The 20040-nt window shown below is 37.3% G+C and overlaps 1 protein-coding gene across 4 annotated transcripts in view; it reads left to right on the top strand.

The window, feature by feature from the left end:
* The window catches only part of nbeaa (neurobeachin a), a 913644-nt gene that overhangs the window by 375401 nt on the left and 518203 nt on the right, over positions 1 to 20040 (top strand). For all 4 annotated transcript variants that reach the window (XM_072577218.1, XM_072577214.1, XM_072577213.1 and 1 more), the window contains 2 exons: positions 2342 to 2406; positions 9961 to 10069. In XM_072577218.1, coding sequence (XP_072433319.1) covers positions 2342 to 2406; positions 9961 to 10069 — 174 coding nt within the window. The remainder of the gene's footprint in view (positions 1 to 2341; positions 2407 to 9960; positions 10070 to 20040) is intronic.

The raw sequence follows: 20040 nt of genomic DNA, 5'->3' as shown, positions 1-20040 counted from the left end.
GATAAAGGAAAATGTAAGGGAGCATGGGACGAAGATAGTTGAACAGGTACATGGATACGAAAGGTTTTGTGGGATATGCAGGTAAATGGGGCTAGCTCAGTTTAAGAAACTTGGTTGGCATTAATGAGTTGGTTTGAAGAGCCAGTTGCCATGCTGTATGACTCTAAGTAAGTGATTCTTGCAGAAAGCGAGCATGAATTCGACAGGCTAATTGGTCTCCTGTGGTGAACTGTTAACAATGTATCTTTTTAAAAAGAAACGAAGGAATAGACCACATAGTTTAAGATCTGGCCATCAACCCCCAGTGATCACAAATTAAGGGAACTATTTCTGAGAGACAGTATTAATTATATATTTCAAAAGGCAGGAAATAGTATGGACTTGTAAAAGATGTCTGAATGATGATTTAATTTTTTGAGAAGGTAATGCGGGTTGAAGATGGTAGTATGTTTGGATGTAGTTTTCATGAATTTTAGCATTACTTTTGACAATGTACCAACCTGCAGACTAGTCAGACAATTAAGCATCCATAGGAAATCGCAAGTTATATTCAGTATTATTTATGTAGAAGGAAGCAAAGCTAATGGTTGACACATCTTTTTAGTGACTGGTTGATGTTTCCATTGAGGTTATACAAGGTATAGTTCCATGTCTCTTGCTTTCTCAGTATACATTTACACTCAAAATCTGGAAGCATGATTAATAAGTTACTAATTTACATAAAGTATGTGAGATTGATGGTAAGATTGACGAAGAAAGTTGAGGACTCTAGAAAGATATCAAAAGACTATTATGATTGGCAGAAAAGCGGCAAATAGAATTCAATCTGGAGAAGTATGAAATGATGCATTTAGAGAGGGAAAACAATTTAAAGCAATACACAGTAAATAGTAAAATACTGTAAAGTGTACAGGAACTGAGGGGTGAGAGGGCACATAGAAAACTACTTTGGAAGTAATACTGTATATCTTATTAGTTGAGACATGACGTTATAAGAGGGACGTTAGAATAGTATTGTATAACATACTAGTTAGGTTTAGCTAAAATGCTGCATGCAGTTATGATCATCTCATTACACAAATGATATGGTCACACTAAAAAGGTACTGAGGACATTCCTGAGAATGAAGAATTTTAGCTATGAAAAAGGATTGAATCTGCTAAACTGGGATTGTTTACTTTGGAAACACTTAGATATGCACTTGAAGTGCCAGAGAATTCAGGGCTGCTACCAAGAGTAGGTCAGTGGAATTGGATTGGAAAGCTCTTTTCTTAACCAAGGCAGGAATGAGGTGTTGAGTCGTTTCCTTCTGAGCTCTAAATTTATTATGTTTCTATACCTCCATAAAATTGGTTAATTCTGCACTTAACCCAGCTCATTTGTTACTAAAAGTCTCAACCAAGTATTTGCCACTTCCATTTTCAATGATTCCAGTGTTTAGCTGGACCTGTCCAATCTCTGACTCTCCATAACCTTTAACTCAACAAAAGTTCAATTCTCTGTTTCTGTCCAAAATATCATTTGCCTATCATTCTGCTGTGCACCTGGTACTTCATTATTTCCAATTTGATAGTTTCAGCCTTGGGCTTAAATTTCTTCATGGCCTTGTTCTGTATCCCTTTATGCTGCTATCACACCTCCCTGAATTTTCCATTGTTTCAAATCTGGCCTCCTTTGAATTTCCTTTTCACATGCTGTGTTGTGACTTGATCCAACTGTTCTACACTGGAAATCTTTTTCAATATCATTCTACCTGCCCACAGTCCTATCCTCATTAAAATCCTATTGAGATCCATTTGTTGCCCAAGTTTCCCATCTGACCTTTCATTATTTGGCTGTTAACATGCATTATTTATTTAGGCATACATTAAACAATTCTAGAGTGTTTTGTTCCTATACAAAAGGTGCTTTGTCTGTGCAAGTTTTTTTGCAGCTGCTAAGAGTGCTGTTTTCTGTAAGGAAACAATCCCATTAAATGCTTTATGTTGCTTTCTTACCTTAAAGCAATTCTTCCTGCAGACTTTCTTAAGTCACACTCTTTAGCAATGCATGGGTATTGAACTTATAAATATATATCAGTAAAATTTAAGAAGAGAATAAGACACAACTTCAGTTGAGCCAGTAATTCAATTTTAGGCATTTGTGAGTTTAAACAGATTTTTAAAATCAGTATATCAATTGTAGGTAGTAGAATTTTATGTTGGAAACCTCTAATTTCGGTATAGAAATTCTGAAATATTTTAGCTATGGCTTGTCTTTAGGATTATGCCCTGTATAAATTTGTTATAAACATTTCAAGTAGTTTTATGAAGTAACATATTATTTTGGTCTGTTTTTCCAGGAATGGCAGAATTCTATTCAGAAGAATGCAGGATTGGCATTTATTGAACTCATCAATGAAGGAAGGTAATCAAGTTTAATGCCTCCCTTTTGCTGTGACGTGGAGTACTGGTCGTGTATTTTGGATTTTTGGAAGGCATTTAATGAGTTGCCACAAAAAGATATTGCACAAGATGGTAGCTCATCGTTTTGTGGGTAATGTATTAGCATGGATTGCGGATTGGTTACCACACAAAATATAGAGTTGGGATGAATTGCTGTTTTTCCCAAGTTGGGAAGATTTCATTAGTGGGGTGCCACTAGGGCCTCAATTATCCATTATCTGTATTAACAACTTGGAGGAAAGGACAATGTTATGTATCGAAGTTTGCTGTTGATAGCAGAATAGGTGGGAAAGCTTGATCTGATGAGGACATAAGGAATCTGCAAGAGATATAGATAGGTTGAGCAAGTAGGCAAAAATTTACCAGATGGAGTTTAATGTAGGAAAGTGTGAGGTCATGCACTTTGGTAGGAAGAATGAAAAAGCAGATTATTCTTTTAAGTGGAGATACTCCCAAAAAGTGTAACACTACAGGTGTTCTTGTGCATAAAACAGAAAAAAATTAACATACAGATGCAGCAAATAATTAAGAAAGCATGTGGAATTTTGGTCTTTATTGCTAAGCAGTTGGAGTTTCAAATCGGCAAGTCTTATTACAATTTACAAGGTGTTAGTGAGGCTGTGTATGGAGTACTGTAGGTCTCTGTGCTTAAGAAAGGAAATATAAGCATTGGAGGTAGTTCAAAAGAGAATCACCAAAATGATTCTGGGACGAAAGGCTTTACTAATCAAGAATGGTTAAACAGATTTGGCCTACATTCATTAGAATTTAGATGGTTTTATTGAGATGCAAATGAAAGATTCAGTTGGTCTTGACAGTGTAGATGTTGAGAAGGCCTTTTCACTGGTGGGAAAATCTCAGGCTCCAAAATAAGGGGACACTCATTTAAAACCGAAATGCTAAGGAATTTCTTGTCTCCACGGGAATGTTGGGACTTGTTTCCTTGAGAGGTATGGAGGCTACATCATTAAAACTATTTAAAGAGATGGTAGTTAGATTTTTGAAATATTGAGGCATTGAGGGCTATGAGGACCTGGCACATATGAAGAATTGAAGCCTGGAGCAAATTAGCAATGATCTTATTGAATGTTTGGATAAGCTTGAAGGGCAGAATGGTTTAATAGTGCTTCCATTTCTTCTGTTACATTGCTTTCGACTCCTACTGGAACTGTTTGAACAGTGACTGAATGGACAATGCTTTGATATTTTGAATTATTTTGGAACAAGAATCCTGTGAGCAAGGGTTTACCGCTGATCTCTCCTATTTCTGAACAAAAATTCTCTTATTGAGTACAGAATCAAAAGACAGATTGTTGATTTAAATTGAGAGGGTCTACTAAATAAAAGTGCAGCACCCTATTTGTTCTTATGGGAGAAAGATTGAAGGACTTTTCATTATTGTATTCCTGAGCAACTTTTTAATGTCATATCTTGAGAGACAGCTTGCATGATCAGTGACTTTACCACACATGCCGAGAATATTAGAACAACAGAATTGAGAAAATTCACTTCAAGATATAAGTAGTTCAAAACTTCAAGAATAACTCTAATGGCCAGAAAATGGTGTTTCTGTAATGTGAACCTCTGAAGAGAAAAATCCATTTTTATCTCCTAATTTCCTAAAGCCAGTGTATATGTGATTATGTGTGTTTTAGGTTATTTAGAGGGTTAAACATTTATACTTTCACTATATGCTCTCATCATGTTATTGCATCATCTTTGAATATTTAAAATGTTATCTTTTTTTAATAATTATATTTCTTTAAGAAACCTGGTCATTTTTAAAAATTTCAAACCCTCTATAGCAAAAGTATTTAATTGGCCACCTTGGTAACTGGGAAAGGTATTTTTCTTTAATGTTAGGACCAGTAAATTACGAGGAATAGAGCAACAATACACACCACCTGCCTTGGCGGTAACAGAATAGTTCACCATTGTGAATTTAAAGTAATCTTAACTTGATTAGCTTTTCTTTAGCAACTGTTTTAAAATTGCATTTATAGCCAATCTGTTTCAGTATAGTTGCAACATTAGCATCTAACTGACATTGTAGAAAGTTGCACAGGTATGTTCTGCGTGGGTTTCCTCCGGGTCCTCCGGTTTCCTCCCACAGTCCGACGATGTGCAAGTTAGGTGAACTGGCCATGCTAAATTGTCCATAGTGTTAGGTGCAGGGGAATAGGTCTGGGTGGGTTGCTCTTCAGAGGGTCGGTGTGGACTTGTTGGGCCGAAGGGCCTGTTTCCACACTGTAGAAAATCTAATCATCTAATCATAACAAATCCAAGCCACCCAAATATCACCCTGTCACTGCAATCTACATCAGCAATGATGGAAGCGGTCATTGACTGTGTTCTCAGTGGCACTCACAAAAAGCGAACTGCTGACTGATGCTCAGTTTGGGTTTTGCTGAGGCCATTTGGTCTTGACTTCATTGCAGTTGCTGAAAGAGCTGAATTGCAGAGATGGGAGATGAGGAACTGTCCTTTATATCAATGGCGCATTCAGTTGAGTTTGGTATTAAGGTACCTTTGTAAAACTGGACTTTTGAGAATTGGAAAAACTATTTTCTGGTTGGAGTCTTTTGAACACAAAGGAAGATGATTGGAGTTGTTAGAGGTCGATCATCATTGCAGGAGTTTCTTTAGTATTGTAGGCCAAACCATCTTCAATTGTTTTGTTGACTGCTTTCCCTCCATCATAAGACAGAAATAGGGATACTTGCTGATTGTGCAATGTTTAGCTCCAGTTTTCAACGCCTCAGATACTGAAGTAGTTCATGTTCAAATGTAGCAAGGCCTGGACCATCCTGGCTTGGGCTGACAAATGGAAAGTGACATTTGTGTCTCACAAGCCAGGCATTGACTATCTCCAACAGGAAAGAATCTATCCAATGTCCCTTGATGTTTAGTATTACCATTCATCAGAAACTGAACTGAACAAGCCATATAAATACTGTGCCTACAAGAGCAGGTCAGACCCCATGAATTCTGCAGCAAGTAACTCCTCTTCAGTCTATCCAATGTCTGGCTATCTCATACAAATCCAAGGTCAGAAAAGTGATAGTCTAATGTCCACTTGCCTGAATGGGGAGCAACTTCAACAACATTCTGTTGCAAGTTTTAGTAGTTGTTTGTGAATTGGAAGGCAGGATATTAGAATTTGAATATAGTAAAATGATGGGGGCAGGGGGTGGGGGGAGAAGAGTGTATGATTCCTTGAAAAGATGATGTGTTTTCTCTATGCTGAGAGATTTAAAAATGCATGTCTGGGCAGCAGCTTGCCAGTTTGCAGGTGCTCAAATTGAAGCATTTGTTTATAAAGGCTATACTGTTTGCAAGGTTAGCAGACAATGCAGCATTTTTACCAAGCCAACAGATATTTAAATTTAGCCAATTAATTTAAACTAGGCACTCTGAGACTAAGGTAAAAACAATAACTGCAGATGCTGGAAACCAAATTCTGGATTAGTGGTGCTGGAAGAGCACAGCAGTTCAGGCAGCATCCAACGAGCAGCGAAATCGATGTTTCGGGCAAAAGCCCTTGGACCAATTCTAATAAAGAAATTAATAGGTAATTAAGAGTGTAAAAGAAGACAGCATTTGAACGTCACCCGAGAGGAAACTGCTATCTGAAGCGGTTAGCTCTCAGAGTAACCATCATCTGACTAAAAGTACAGCAGCACTCTTAGGTAATATTCCTGACACAAGAATTCGAAGGAGGGGCGTTCCTGAAAGAAGATCAATGGAAAGGACTTGGAGCATTCCTAAAGGTGTATTCTGGTTGTAATGTCAAGAGACTAAGTACTAAATTTTTATTGTATTTCATATAAGTGGTACTTCAATTGATTGGAACAGCATAGCATAAGAATTTTGTTTGTTCAGGAATAAGTGGTAGTTAGATGGGAATTGTTTTGTTGTTAGTAGTTCTGCTAATTTGTTCACTGTTGGAGTTAGATAAATTGTTGCCTGTTGGTTATAGAGTGAGTGAAAGGATTTCATTACATTTAACTACTACTTTATAACAGATTGGTGAGGGTGGGGTGGGGGGTGGGTGCTGGTGGTGAGAGGTAGGTTATACTGCTTGTCATACTTAGTTCAACAGATTATGAGGTGAGGTGAGCTTCTCTGGGTTTTTCGGTTTTAGTCATCGGGTTGTGGGGCGGGGGGTAGTTCGACTTCCACTTCATAACAATTCATGAAGCTCAACACTGTCCAGGACAAAGCATCTTGTTTCATTGGAGCTCAACCTCCACCTCAAAAATTCATTACCTTCAGTAGTGACACACAGTGGTAGCAGTGTGTACCATCTACTTGCTTGATTATATTAACTTACCAGGACTCTTTTGACAGCATCTTCCAAACCCCTGACCTTTGTCTCCTAGAATGCCAAGTGCAATAGTTGTAGCAGCACCGTCAAGTCCTCCTCCAAGCCACTGTCTTAAATTGGAAGTATATCACAGTTCCTGTACTGTTATTGGGGCTATATCTTAGAACTCTCTGCCAAACAGTATTCTGGGTGTTCATAAGCCCAAAGGACTACATTATCTAGAAAGTTGTTCAATGCCACCTACTCCTGGGCAATTACGAATGAGCAATAAATGTTGGGTTAACTAATGATGCCCACATTCCATCAGTTTTTTTTTATTTACTCTTCCCTTAACTGAAAAATGTATTATCATTAATTTGTTCATTTCATTTGTGACAATTGCTGAAACAGGGATGTTTCAAAAGAACGATAAAGGGAGCTTTGGCTGTAAATGGATCTGCTACTCCATCTGTTAGGAAAATGTGTTGTATGTTTTACAGTAGGTAACAGCTTATTAGTGCAGAATCACTTGAGCAAGTTACTATCCAAGGTACAGCAGTCAATGGCTAATAATTTTAACTAACATATTAACATACATCCAATTATTAATTATTGCTCTAGACTTCATGTGATCTATAAGCAGGGAGCTTTATTCTTTATTCATTTTAAAATCCATGTTCAAATATTTCTTCTAATTCTAAATGAAATGACAAATTCTGAGCGAAAAACCATAAAGAGTTCATCAAGTATGCATCCAAAACAGTGGTAAGACATTTCATTGAGCAACAAGAAGAACATCCATTAATTTAAAATTTGTGCAGTGAAGTTCCTAAATATGTGTGCAATTAAATTTTATCGAAGTTACACAGTACTGAGACAAAGATCCACAACAGTCCTTGTGTTTATTGTTATGATTTAACTGGGAAGAATGCACCAATGTTTGTGCTCTACTGTACCACAAGCTGTTACAAAATGTACAAAATTTCACTGAGACTACCAAAGTGACCAATTTGCTTAACTGACTGCTATTTGGGACAAAAGCAATTCACACCATGTTTTCTTTGGGAAAAAAAAACATCTATTTTTGTAACACATTGCTCTTTAGCAAGAGCATGAGAAAGAAAGGATTTCTAATTTGTAAAAATTAAACTGTAATCCTTCAGGAACCCACCTCCACAGTCAAGATTGAGACATACAAAAGATAACCAGTTTAACTATAGGTAGTAGATACTATAAGTGGTAAGAATATATACAAGGTAAACAAAATTCCAAAAATCAAAAGTTCAAATTACAAAGTGGAAAGTTACTACTCTCTCAGTTCTTTTGATTTTTGTGATGATGAAATGCTGTTAGCTGCAGGGTGACAGTCATCCTTTGTTTTGATGGTTGATCAGGTAAGCTTAGGTCTTTTCTAGAATGAATTCTTCCTTTAAAGCTTTCTGGATTTTTTGTTTTTCTCCCTATATGGGGGGAATGAAGTCTGCTTTCTGTTTGTAAATTCTGGATGTCTTCAGTCTGCTGATCTTGCCACTTCTAGTTTTTTTTAAAACACTCAACAGCCCTTTGGTTGTGTTGCTGCCAGGCAGAACGCCCTTAATTTAAAAGATTCTTGCTGCCATTTAGTCTCCAATTCTCTCTCTCCATGTTTTCAAATACCAGCATTGTATTGTATAGCTCCGTATGTAGGATTCAATTTCCAATTTATGCAAAACATTTATGGTATTCAAGTTACAGCAGTCCATTCCAGTTCAGTTATAGTCAGAAAAAAATGAATATATATAATGACATGATTGATAAATCAACTGGTCAATATGACCTTTTTAGTTTTAATATCACAAAAATTCTGTTTTAAATTGATTTGCTTTAATAATCTTGCACAGTATGCATATTTTCAACATGGTAATTAAAACAGAGTTTTCAAATAGAATGAAAAAGAAAGGTAATCACTCTAATCACCAAGAAAGCATTGTAGATTAATCATAGATTAAGAATTTAATGATGTCGTTGTCTACAATTAACAGCGCATAAACAGTTGATGTATGTGCAGTGGTTTAAGTGCTTTGGTTGGCCAAAAATTAGGATCAGCATCATTAAAGGGATTAAAAAAAAGCACCTGCATAATTATATCAATGTATGTTTAATGGTGTGTAAAATTGTGTATAATCTCTACACTGTAAGAGTTATTTTCCCAGAATAAAGTAAGAATAAGGTTAGTTAAAAGTGTTGGAATAAAGAGATATATCAAATGACAAATGTGTATATTAGAAAATCTGGATTCTTTTTAAAAACATAACTACAATTAAGATTCTGAAACTCGGTTTTCTAGCATATGCCATTTGATAATTTTTCAGTGTCATTCATGATTGTCCAGTACTTTTTAACTATTCATTCTTGATCTTTTTGGAAGTAACATCACACAATTTATCTCCCCATGTATCTGAAAGGGACTTTTTTTTCTTCTGGTTTTCTTCATGTTTATTCGATCATAAAATAGTTGTTTCCAACAATGGATGTTGTTAATCATGAAAAATGTGTATTCTACTTAAAATTAGCATATTAAACAGTTGTTTAATTCAACACTTTTAAAGAATAATTCAAAATTATCAAGAAAGCATGATCTGCTAGTAAAATATGTTTAGCTTTTTTTTATTCTTTCATCGAATGAATACATCACTACCAAGGGCAGATTTTGTTGTCCAACCTTAATTCCTTAGAACTAAGTGGCTTGCTATGTCTTTTCTGAATAAAGTTGAGTCAATTACATTGTAGTGGTGTGGAGGCACACAGAGGCCACACTGCGTAAGGATTGGCAGATTTCCCCCTCTAAATAGCATTAGTTAACTTGATGGTAGTTTCATGGTCACATTACTGAGACTAGGGTTATAGTTAAGATTTTTATTTTCGTTAATTAAATTCAACTTCTATCAGCTGCATGGTGAGATTTGAATCCATGTCCTCGAATCATTAGTCTGGGCCTCTAGATCGCTATTAGCGGTAAAATACCATCTCACCATATATCTATCAACAGTCATAATTTCTATATCAAAGAGAGGTTTGATTTGTAATGTACTGAACAATCTCTGAGTTTAGTGAACGTATGTCCTGTATAGAGGCAGTTGTGTGCGAAATATATGTCTTCTTCAAACAAAGTAGCATTGTCAAGCATGTTAGATTGAAGGAAGACTTGTGATATTCTCCATTTTTTTAAAGGTTGTTATGCCATGCCATGAAGGACCACATAGTTAGAGTGGCTAATGAGGCAGAGTTCATTCTGAATCGACAGAGGGCAGAAGATGTGCATAAGCATGCAGAATTTGAGGTAAGTTTGTTTTAGATGCTTTTTTATTTCAAGATAAATGTCATGCAATTTGAAAACTAAATACATCAGTTGTTTCACCACATATAGAAACGCTTTAATCTTAATAATTCAAACCTTGTACAAAATTTGCTCCAAAATAGTCTGAGTGATAGTCTATTTCATATATAATACTTGTATGATTTTGATGAAACCCCTTTGTCAAACTCTGAACAATCCGTTGAATAATCAGATCTGAAACCAGTCAGATGAATGTATTGCAATTAATGGCTAGAAATATTCCAAACATTTAAAGCTGTCATACCTTTGAATTTTTTTTAGTTCACATATTTTTGACTTTGAAGAATTGCTTCAATACTGTATGTGCAGTAGTAGGCAAAAGCAGTGACAATATTTTGACACTTATCAGTGTCTCGCAGCTCACAAAAGGTTGGTATTTCTGGAGCAAATATTGAATTCTTTATTTAAAAGAATGAAGGGACATTTTGCCCATTGTATTGCCCTTTTAAATCAAAAGTCAAAATAAATTTTCTGAGTGACTGCTGATGTCCTATCTCGTTTCCTGGATAAATGCAGATAGTTTACTTGTACAACTTTAAATTATGTGCTAAATTTATTTCAAATTGCAGGTCTGGAGTGACTGTCTGTCAGTTTAATGGAACATTTATACCTTTCCTTTGCCTAACCAAAAACTAATTTTGACAAAAGCTAATAACATTGAATTAATTTCAAGCGATTCATATTTTCATGTAAAGACTATCTTCAGGCATTACATATGTAAGACAGAACAAGTTGACTAAACTGTGCTTCTGCAATAATGTGTGACAACTAGAACAAAATGCAAATGTTGGAAATCTGAAAGAAAAATAGCGAATCCAGTAAACACTCTGAAAAAAGGCATAATGTATGCTGAGAACTTAACTGTACCTAACATCAACCTGAAATGTTAATCTTAAAATGAAAGAACATTAGCTTAAATGTTAGCCCTTTATTTATTATTCACAAGTACTGTCTGACTTGTTAAGTGGTTCTAGTGTTTATGGTGTTTACTTCAGTTTGCTCGCTTAACTGGATGGCTGATTTATGAAATAGACTAGGTTCAGTTCCTGCACCAACTAAAGTCACCATGAAGGACTCTCCTTCGCCTGAGGTATGGTGATCCTCAGGTTAAACCACCACCCATTGTCTCTCTATGATAGAGTGACTATATGGTCTGGTAGGACTTTGGCAACTTTGCCTTTTACATCAACGCTTGTTCTGAATTATTATGATCAAAGTTAAATATAGTGCAGAAAACAATTGGGTCTAACTGGTCTGTATGATGTTTCTACTTTTCACAAGTCTCCTTGTACTCAAAGTATGTCTTTCTAACCTGTTCCTTCATCCCACTATTTCTTAAATACTGTAAATCTACCCATCAATACTCCCTGACTCTGTTGTCAATAAAAATTGATACAACTAAGCCATAAGTAAATCTAAAGACCCAACCTCCTCCAGCCTCTGGGTAAGAGTAATTCTCTCTCTAATGATCCTCTGAGAAAAGAATTCTTGTAATCTCTGTCTTAAGAAAGAGACCTTTTATTCTTAATCTTCGTCTTGTAGACCCCCCACATAGAAAAAAATTCCTTTTAGTATCCAGCTTTTCCAGTCTCTTCAAAAGCGTACATGTTTCGATAAGATCACCTTATTATTCTTCATTCCAGTGAGTATGGGCCTAAGTTATTCAGCTTTTCTTCATAAATTAAGCTCTTTGTTCCAGGAATGACTCAAGGGAACCTACTCTGACCTACTTCTAAAGCACTGAATCTTTTTTCTTTCCAAATAAGTAGTCCAACTGTACATATGCCCCATATATGGTTTCACTAAGGTCTTTTGCAACTACAGTTAAACTTCCCTGTTTTTCTACTCCATTACACTTACAATAGAGAACAAAATTCCATTTACCTTCCCAATCATTTGCTGTACACACATACTAACTTTCTGATTTAGGTATCAGAAAACCAAGATCCATCTCTATTACCCGTTCTCCAAATTCTCTCCATTTAAATAACATGCTGCTTTCCTAGTCTTCCTGAAAAATATAGATAAGAGCACATTTGAATGCATCACAATACTGCAGATGCTGGAGAAACTGAGCAGGTCTGGCAACATCTACAGAGTTAACATTTTGAGTCCCATATGACTCCTGTTCAGAACTTGAACGCATTCTCCCTCTTTATACTCCATCTGCCAAGCATTTGCATGTTCACCTAAACTTCCAATGTCTCTTTGCAGATTCTCAAACTCCTCTTGGAAATTTCAATTATTTGCTTACCCATATTGGTGTCAGTAACAATTTTAGTTGCAATATATTTGATTCCTCCTTCAAATCACTGTTGTAGATTGTAAGTAACTGAATTCCAATGACATTCCACTGGTTACAGTTTATCTATTAATAAAGACTAATTTATCTCTTCCCTGCTTTCTTTTAGTTTACTAACTTTATCCATACTAATATGCAATCCCTACATCTCTTGCACATTGATCTTTGATGTGGTATGTTACTGACCAGACAAAGATTGTTGTTTTGTAGAAAAAAATAAGCTCATTCCACGGCTCTTTGGTAACTGATGGAAAACTCAGTCAAATTTTGCCCACCTCAAACATCTGGCAAGAAATATACAAAGGTTGGGTAAATCTGTTTGCAAGGGCGGTTCGAATACAGTCCAGCAGACCAAGTGCTGAAACAGACAGAAATAACACTTAATAGTAGAAGGTTTGTCATTATATGACCATAAAATGTTTATCTCAAATGTTTTTTAAAGGTAAATCATACAGAGATTCCATGTACATATTGAGTTATCTCACAGTACAGAGCAAGAGCACGACACTCTTTATGTCCAGGCATTTTGAAATATATATGGGATTATTATTTCATCAAGTTTCCAAAATGCCAGGGAACGGACAGCAATAGATTTATTCAGCTTTAGAGGGAAGATGTAGTTTCTTCGAGTCAACTGTTATTAAAGATAGATTGAAGCACCAAAACTTAATTTAAAGACAGCAGTGATCAGAGCAATGAAAGGAATCTTTGTGATACACAGTTTCCTGGAAGAATTAGTATTTGAGTCAACTTGTTCACAAGGTTTTCAGGAAACTCCGTTTGAAAGCAGACTTCAAGTGGATGACAAGATATCCACTTTTTCCCAGTGAAATGGAAGGGCAGAAAGAGTTGTCAGGACTGTGACATCACTGATGCACAAAAGTTCAAATGAGAAATTAAATTGGTTACAGCACAACCATTGAATAATAAGGGTTTAACAGTAAAGTGTAGAACACAACTTTAAGCCAAACATAAGTTCTTGTTGTTTTAACTTCTCAAGACTACTCGAGAAATACTGCAGCAAAAAGTAGAGATGGTACATAAAACAAAAACTCGGTCAACCTCAAAGGTGTGGTTGAAAGTCTAGTTAAGGAACTGGAAGTCAGAAGTCATAATCACCAAAGAAACAGATCAGTTGTGATCTTATATTGTCAGAATGCCTGAAGAGATACTCAGAAGGAATAAGAAGATATTCACTTTTCTGTAGACAGGAAGTGAAACTGACTAAGATTCTTAGAGTGTAGGTTAGCCTTGCTGATCGTATATTAGGCAGCATCCAAGGAGCAGGAGAATCGACATTTCGGGCATGAGCTTTCCTGAAGAAGGACTCATGCCCGAAACGTCGATTCTCCTGCTCCTTGGATGCTGCCTGACCTGCTGCGCTTTTCCAGCAACACATTTTCAGCTCTGATCTCCAGCATCTGCAGTCCTCACTTTCTTCTGATAGTATATTCGACAATGTATAGAGTGATATAACTATACCAGATCAGAGTATCCAGTCACATTTCCAGATCATCTCACCTTGAGATATTTGGACTTTAGGGAGAGGTGCTATAAGTAGTGAAATGATGTCCATGAGGACATCAGACAGCACAACGTCTGTGTAAGTAAATACAGTAAAAGCAAACTATGGGATAATGTCGATCAAGATAATTTACGGTGATCTAACTAATCACATGACTCTGACATTGTTAGAGAGAAGCCACTAGTCTAGAACATTCTGTGAAGACGGAAATTTTTCGACGTATTAGAGAGCTGTATTTGAGAACTGGCCATGTGCAGAAGAATATGAGAGTTTTTTTCAAAACAAAAGGAGGGCGTTACTTAGTGATAAGGAACAAGTAAACTTGGAGAGTTGATGTGCAGTTATCCACAGCTTGAGATACTCAAGACTGGTATCTCAATGTGCAGGTAGCAGTATTGTTTTAAAGCACACAATAAATAGCCATTTATGTTATATTATTTCTCCTTGTTTCTTCTTAGTTAATTTTATCACTTGATAATTCTCTGTGTTAAATCTCATCAAAGAGTCTGCTCACTCCAACATCCTGTCCATGTTCTCATGAAGACTATCACTATTATTCTCACAGTTCTGTATCATCTACAAAATTTGAGGTCATGCTCTTTACACCTAAATCCATTTCATTAGTAAATTTCAAGAAAAACAAGTTGTAGTCACAGTACTAATCCCAGGGAGCTCCACAGTTTTTTTTTTCTGTAATGGGATATGAGCGTTTCTGTTAAGATCAGAGTTTATTGTCTGTCCTTAATTACCCTGAAAACTGTAATAGCCACCTTCTTGAACCATTACAGTTATAGTGTAGATACACCCATAGGTCTCTGTGGAGGGGACTTCCAGGTTTTAGACCTAGTGACAGTGAAGGAATAGCAATATTTGAAACCAATCTGTTGTGTGGCTTGAGGAAGACATGCAACTGGTATTGTTTTCATTTAAGACCTGCCCTCCTTCAGGTGGTAGAGGTTTCAGGTTTGAAAGGTGCTAATGAAAGAGTGTTGATGAGCCATTGTAATGCATCTTGTAGATGGTGCTCATTGCTTCATTATGCAGAGGTAGTAGAGGAAATGAACATTGAAGATGGTGAATAGTATGCCAGTTAAATGGGCTAATTGGTCCTGGATTGTACTAAGGTTTGTGACTGTTTTTGGAGCTGGATTAATCCATGCAATTCGAGAGTATGAACTAATGTGTGGGTTGTAACAGGCTTTGGTGACTAAAGTGATGAGTTACTTGCTGCAGCACTCAAACCTCTGACCAGCTCTTAGCCAAGGTATTTATGTGGCTGGTTCAGTTAAGTTTCTGGTCAATTTTTAACCCCTGGATGTTAATGACAGAATTCATTGATGGTAGTGGTATTAAACGCCCAGAGGAGAGGGTTAGGTTCTATCTTGACACAGATCTTCATTATCTGGCATTTATATGGTGTGAATGTTACTTGTCACTCATCAGTGCACATTCTAATGTTGTCTATGTCTTGCAACAAGTGCACTGCTACAGTACTTGAATCTTTAATATCTTTTCTCCACTTCAAAAAAAAACAAGCATTTACCACTACTCTCAATATTCAACTAGTACATTTGTAATTCATCTTATTCCATGGCATAACTTTGAAGACAATACGATGAAGTTATGCAACCACCTTTTGGAAGTTTTTGTACTTGGATCCATCATTAACTGCATTGTACCATAGGAACAGGAGTACACCATTTACCTCTCAATTTTGCTTGTCATTTCGTAGAATCATGGCTGATCTGATACTCTTCATTAAAATACTCATTTATATGCATTAAGCATGATTTTACTTTCACAGCTCTGTGTTGACTTTTCTTTTTGTTCATCCTGACTTATCTCTGTTGCTTCTTTCTGGGGTTACCTTTTCTAAAAGCTTTATCACTACTAATATTAAACTGAATAGGCTATAGATGTATTTACTGGATTAGTGGTGCTGGAAGAGCACAGCAGTTCAGGCAGCATCCAACGAGCAGTGAAATCGATGTTTCGGGCAAAAGCCCTTACCCTTGGATTCATTTTTGTATTAGAATGTGAAATTTGAAATTCTCCATTCTTCAGGCACTGTTTCTGTATCTAAGGAAAGCTGAAAGGTTATGATTAGGAGTTCCATAATAATCACCCTTACGTTCCTCCTTGGATATATCTTATCTAGTCTTGGTGATTTATAAAGTACAGCCAATCTTACTGACAACTCTTTTTATCTATTTACTTCACTTTTTACCTATGGTGGTATTATAACACTTGTACAGGAGCAGACAGGGAGTGATAAAATCAGATGCTATGGTGGTACCATTGCCTACCAGCCAGCATTGGTATTTTATCAGCAGAGGAGACATTGGGTTGTATGCACACTTCTGGCCAATTAAAGCTAAACTGGCCAATTCAGGGATTTCTGTTCCAGTACTGATAGAGCACCAGTTCTGTTGTCCATGCCCCATAGACACATTTGTAGACTGATGTGTTATCCCTCCTGTTTAGGCACACTGTACAACAGAGAACACCCCCTTTCCCACATAGTGCTCTAATCCCTGAGGGTTTAATCTGAGGGTCACCTCATCTCAGGTGAGGGGAGAGTCCTTCATAATAAAATCTAACGCAGCCTTAAATATACTCAGAGTTAGCTGCCATTGTTCAATAGGAAAGAGCATTTCAAAGACTAACTTCTAACAGAAATAGTTTTTTCATATCTCTGACACGAGGATATAGATATACTGGAGAGTTGGGCGGAAAAGTGGCAGATGGTTTTCAATCTAGACAAATGTGAGGTGATGCATTTATGCAAGACTAATTCTAGAGCAAATTATACAATGAATAGAAGAGCCTTGGGAAAAGTTGATAGGCAGAGAAATTTGGGAGTGCAGGTCCATTGTACCCTGAAGGTTGCTGCACAGGTGGATAGAGTGGTCAAGGCAGTTGTATAGTATAGTATACTTGCCTTCATTGGACGGGGTATTGAGTATAAGAGCTGGCAGGTCATGTTAACATTGTTCAAGACATTATTTCGGCCACATTTGGAATACTGTGTACAGTTCTGGTCGCCACATTACCAAAAGGATGCAGGCGCTTTGGAGCGGGTGCAGAGAAGGTTTACAAGAATGTTGCCTGGCATGGAAGGTGCTAGCTATGAAGAAAGGTTGAGTAGGTTCGGTTTATTTTCATCAGAAAAAAGGAGATGGGTGGGGGACCTGATTGGGGTTTATAAAATCATGAATGGTAAGACAGGGTGGATAGAGACCAGCTTTTTCCCAGGGTGAAAGATTCAATAATGAGAGGTCACGCTTTCAAGGTGAGAGGTGGAAAGTTTAAGGGGGATACATGCGGCAAGTACTTCACACAGAGGGTGGTAGGCATTTGGAATGCGTTGCCAGCAGAGGTGGTAGAGGCAGGCACGATAAATTCATTTCAGATGCGTCTGGATAAATGCATGAATAGATGGGGAGTGCGGGATACAGATGCTTAGGAATTGACCGATAGGTTTAGACAATACATTTGGATCGGCTCAGGCTTGAAGGGCCTGTACCTGGCTGTAAATTTTCTTTGTTCTTTTCTTTGTTCTTTGTATATGAAAAACCCTCATCTTTAAGCATTCCCATTTACCCTTTCAAATCTCCTTAGGATCACATCTCATTGGACTTTAGAAGAATGATAAAGGTTCAATCTATTCAACGTTTGTCCATAAGATGCATCCCACTTCCCAGAACTCTTATGATAAGCAGCAAAATATGGCAATGCTATGGCATTAACACTCTGGTATGGTTTTCTTCATGCTACTATTTTATGCTTTCAGCAACTTAAATGAGGGCAGTATGGTGGCTCAATGGTTAGCACTGTTGTCTCATAGTACTTGGGAACTGGGTTCTATTCCATTCTCAGGTGACTGTCTGTGGAGTTTACACATTCTTCCCATGTTTGCGTCAGTTTCCTTGGGGTGCTCTGGTTTCCTCTCTCATTCCAAAGATATGAAGGTCAGGTGGATTAGCCATGGTAAATTGTCCATAGTATCTAGGAATGTGCAGGCTGGGGGGATTAGCTGTAGAAATTGCAGGGTTACAGGGAGAGAGTATAGGGGTGGGTCATGGTGGGATGCTCTTCAAAGGATCAATGTGGAAACTACAGGCCTACTTCCACATTGCAGGATTCTATTAACTTGCATGCCAAAGTTGACAGAAACCATTCCAAATTGGCAAGACTGTGTACCAACACCAAAGTTGACAATGCCTAAGAGCTCTGGTTGCTGATGACACCATGCTGGCCACTATTTGAAGTTCATTTGCAGCAGCCTGCAGATCAATTCTCATTGAAATAACTGTATAGAGGCCAGTCACCAAGTACTTTATTTACATTCAAAACGTCATTGAGTTATACAACATGAAAACAGATACTTTGATCCAGCCAGTCCAGGCTAACCATGTTCCCAAATTAAACTAGTCCCACCTACCTGAGCTTGGCCCATATTCTTCCAAACCTTTCCTATTTATGAGCATATCCAAATGTCTTTTAAATGTTGTAATTGTTCCTGCATCCACCACTTTCTCTGGCAGTTCACTCTGACCTTGACTAATAGGAATGCCTCATACCGAGTCAGGCACCAGAGTGTCACACCTTCAAAGTTTGGATCGCTCTTTCTGCCTGGCCATTGGATGATGGATGGTATCCAAATAACCCTATATGTCGAATGACATTTAACTTTAAGAAATAACCTAATTTCCTGTTGGTAAACAATGGCCTTACCTGTGACTAACTCGTCCGGGAATCGGTGTTGCAAAGGATGTACGCAGCTTTTCTATCGTTATCCTAGTGCTGGACTGGATTAGCAGTCCCAATCAGGGAACTCATTCTATAAAGTGCAGCTCTCTGACCTCACTACTGTCAGTACCTCCCTCTTGCTGAGTCCATGGACTTAGGCTGGTCCTTTTGCTTTGAATAATGCTTATTCAGGACTGTTGCACCTCCTTCATACGTCACTGGTCCTGACCTCACATTGAGAATCCCTCTTACCCATGCAGGGTTATTTCCTTACACCAAACTTCTTTCCATGTACCAAATTTTCTCTATGACTTGGTGGAGTGTTGGTTCAGGCATAGGAGTTCCTGATGCTGTTTTACCATCCTCCATCTCCTCAAGATGGTATTGGTTGAATATCCTGACTCCAAATATGATCACAAGTTATTGAGCATTCCTCTCCATTAGGCCACGTTTAAGCCAGTGTCACCCTGATGCTGTACAGCGTGGCATCACACATCAATACCAGATTTTTGTTGGGATCATTGTGTACCAAAACATTTAGAGGATGATAGTTGTTTCTTTACTACTTTGAAAGCTAGAGCATATGTGTGAGATCATTTTCAAGGCAGACTCTTTAACAGGAGTTGTCAGGCACCAGACTCTCAGTACTAATAATACTCAACCTTTTTCTTCAGGCAGGGATGCATGATTGGACCAGGTTAACAACCTCAGTTAACAAACTCAGATCCTATGATGTCCAGTTGGCTGACTTTGTTATGATCTCTACATTTATGCACCAGCATGGAGTTTGGACTGTGTTATGATCCCAGTCAATGGTAATACTGGACAGGTCAGATGCAAGCATGAAGCCTGGCTTATTAGATCATAAATTTAAATTTGTAGTCACTGAAAATATTCATGTGAGGTTCCCAATGTACTTTTAACATCATAACACAAGTGCACAACAAAAAGAAAAGCTAGATATGAGACAAATGAGAATGATTTTAATATAAGGAGAAAAAAGAAAACTTCAACCTTTTTTAACAGAAATTCCTTTTATAGAGACCCAAACATAGCAATATATCTTCACTTTAAGGTTTCTTACTAAACTAAGTTTCTGTCTGTCTCTCTCTGACACACACAAATAGTGACTAACTCAATGACTTTCCAGCCATTCTCACTGGATTGTTGAAACAGCTTGAGTTCTTTTCAGCATTGAATACCTAAAACTACTTTCCAGTTCTAACGGTTTGGCGATTCCTTTCCAACTCATGGCCTGTTGATTTTTATCAATTTCTACAAAGCTAAAACTGCACTTCTGATATGACTTCTCTTCTTCTGAACTCAAAATGCTAG

This window comes from Chiloscyllium punctatum, chromosome 9 (genome assembly GCF_047496795.1).
Source record: "Chiloscyllium punctatum isolate Juve2018m chromosome 9, sChiPun1.3, whole genome shotgun sequence".
Classification (NCBI taxonomy): domain Eukaryota; kingdom Metazoa; phylum Chordata; class Chondrichthyes; order Orectolobiformes; family Hemiscylliidae; genus Chiloscyllium; species Chiloscyllium punctatum.
The sequence above is the reverse complement of the archived record's forward strand: the minus strand, read 5'-3'. Positions and strand labels throughout refer to the sequence as shown.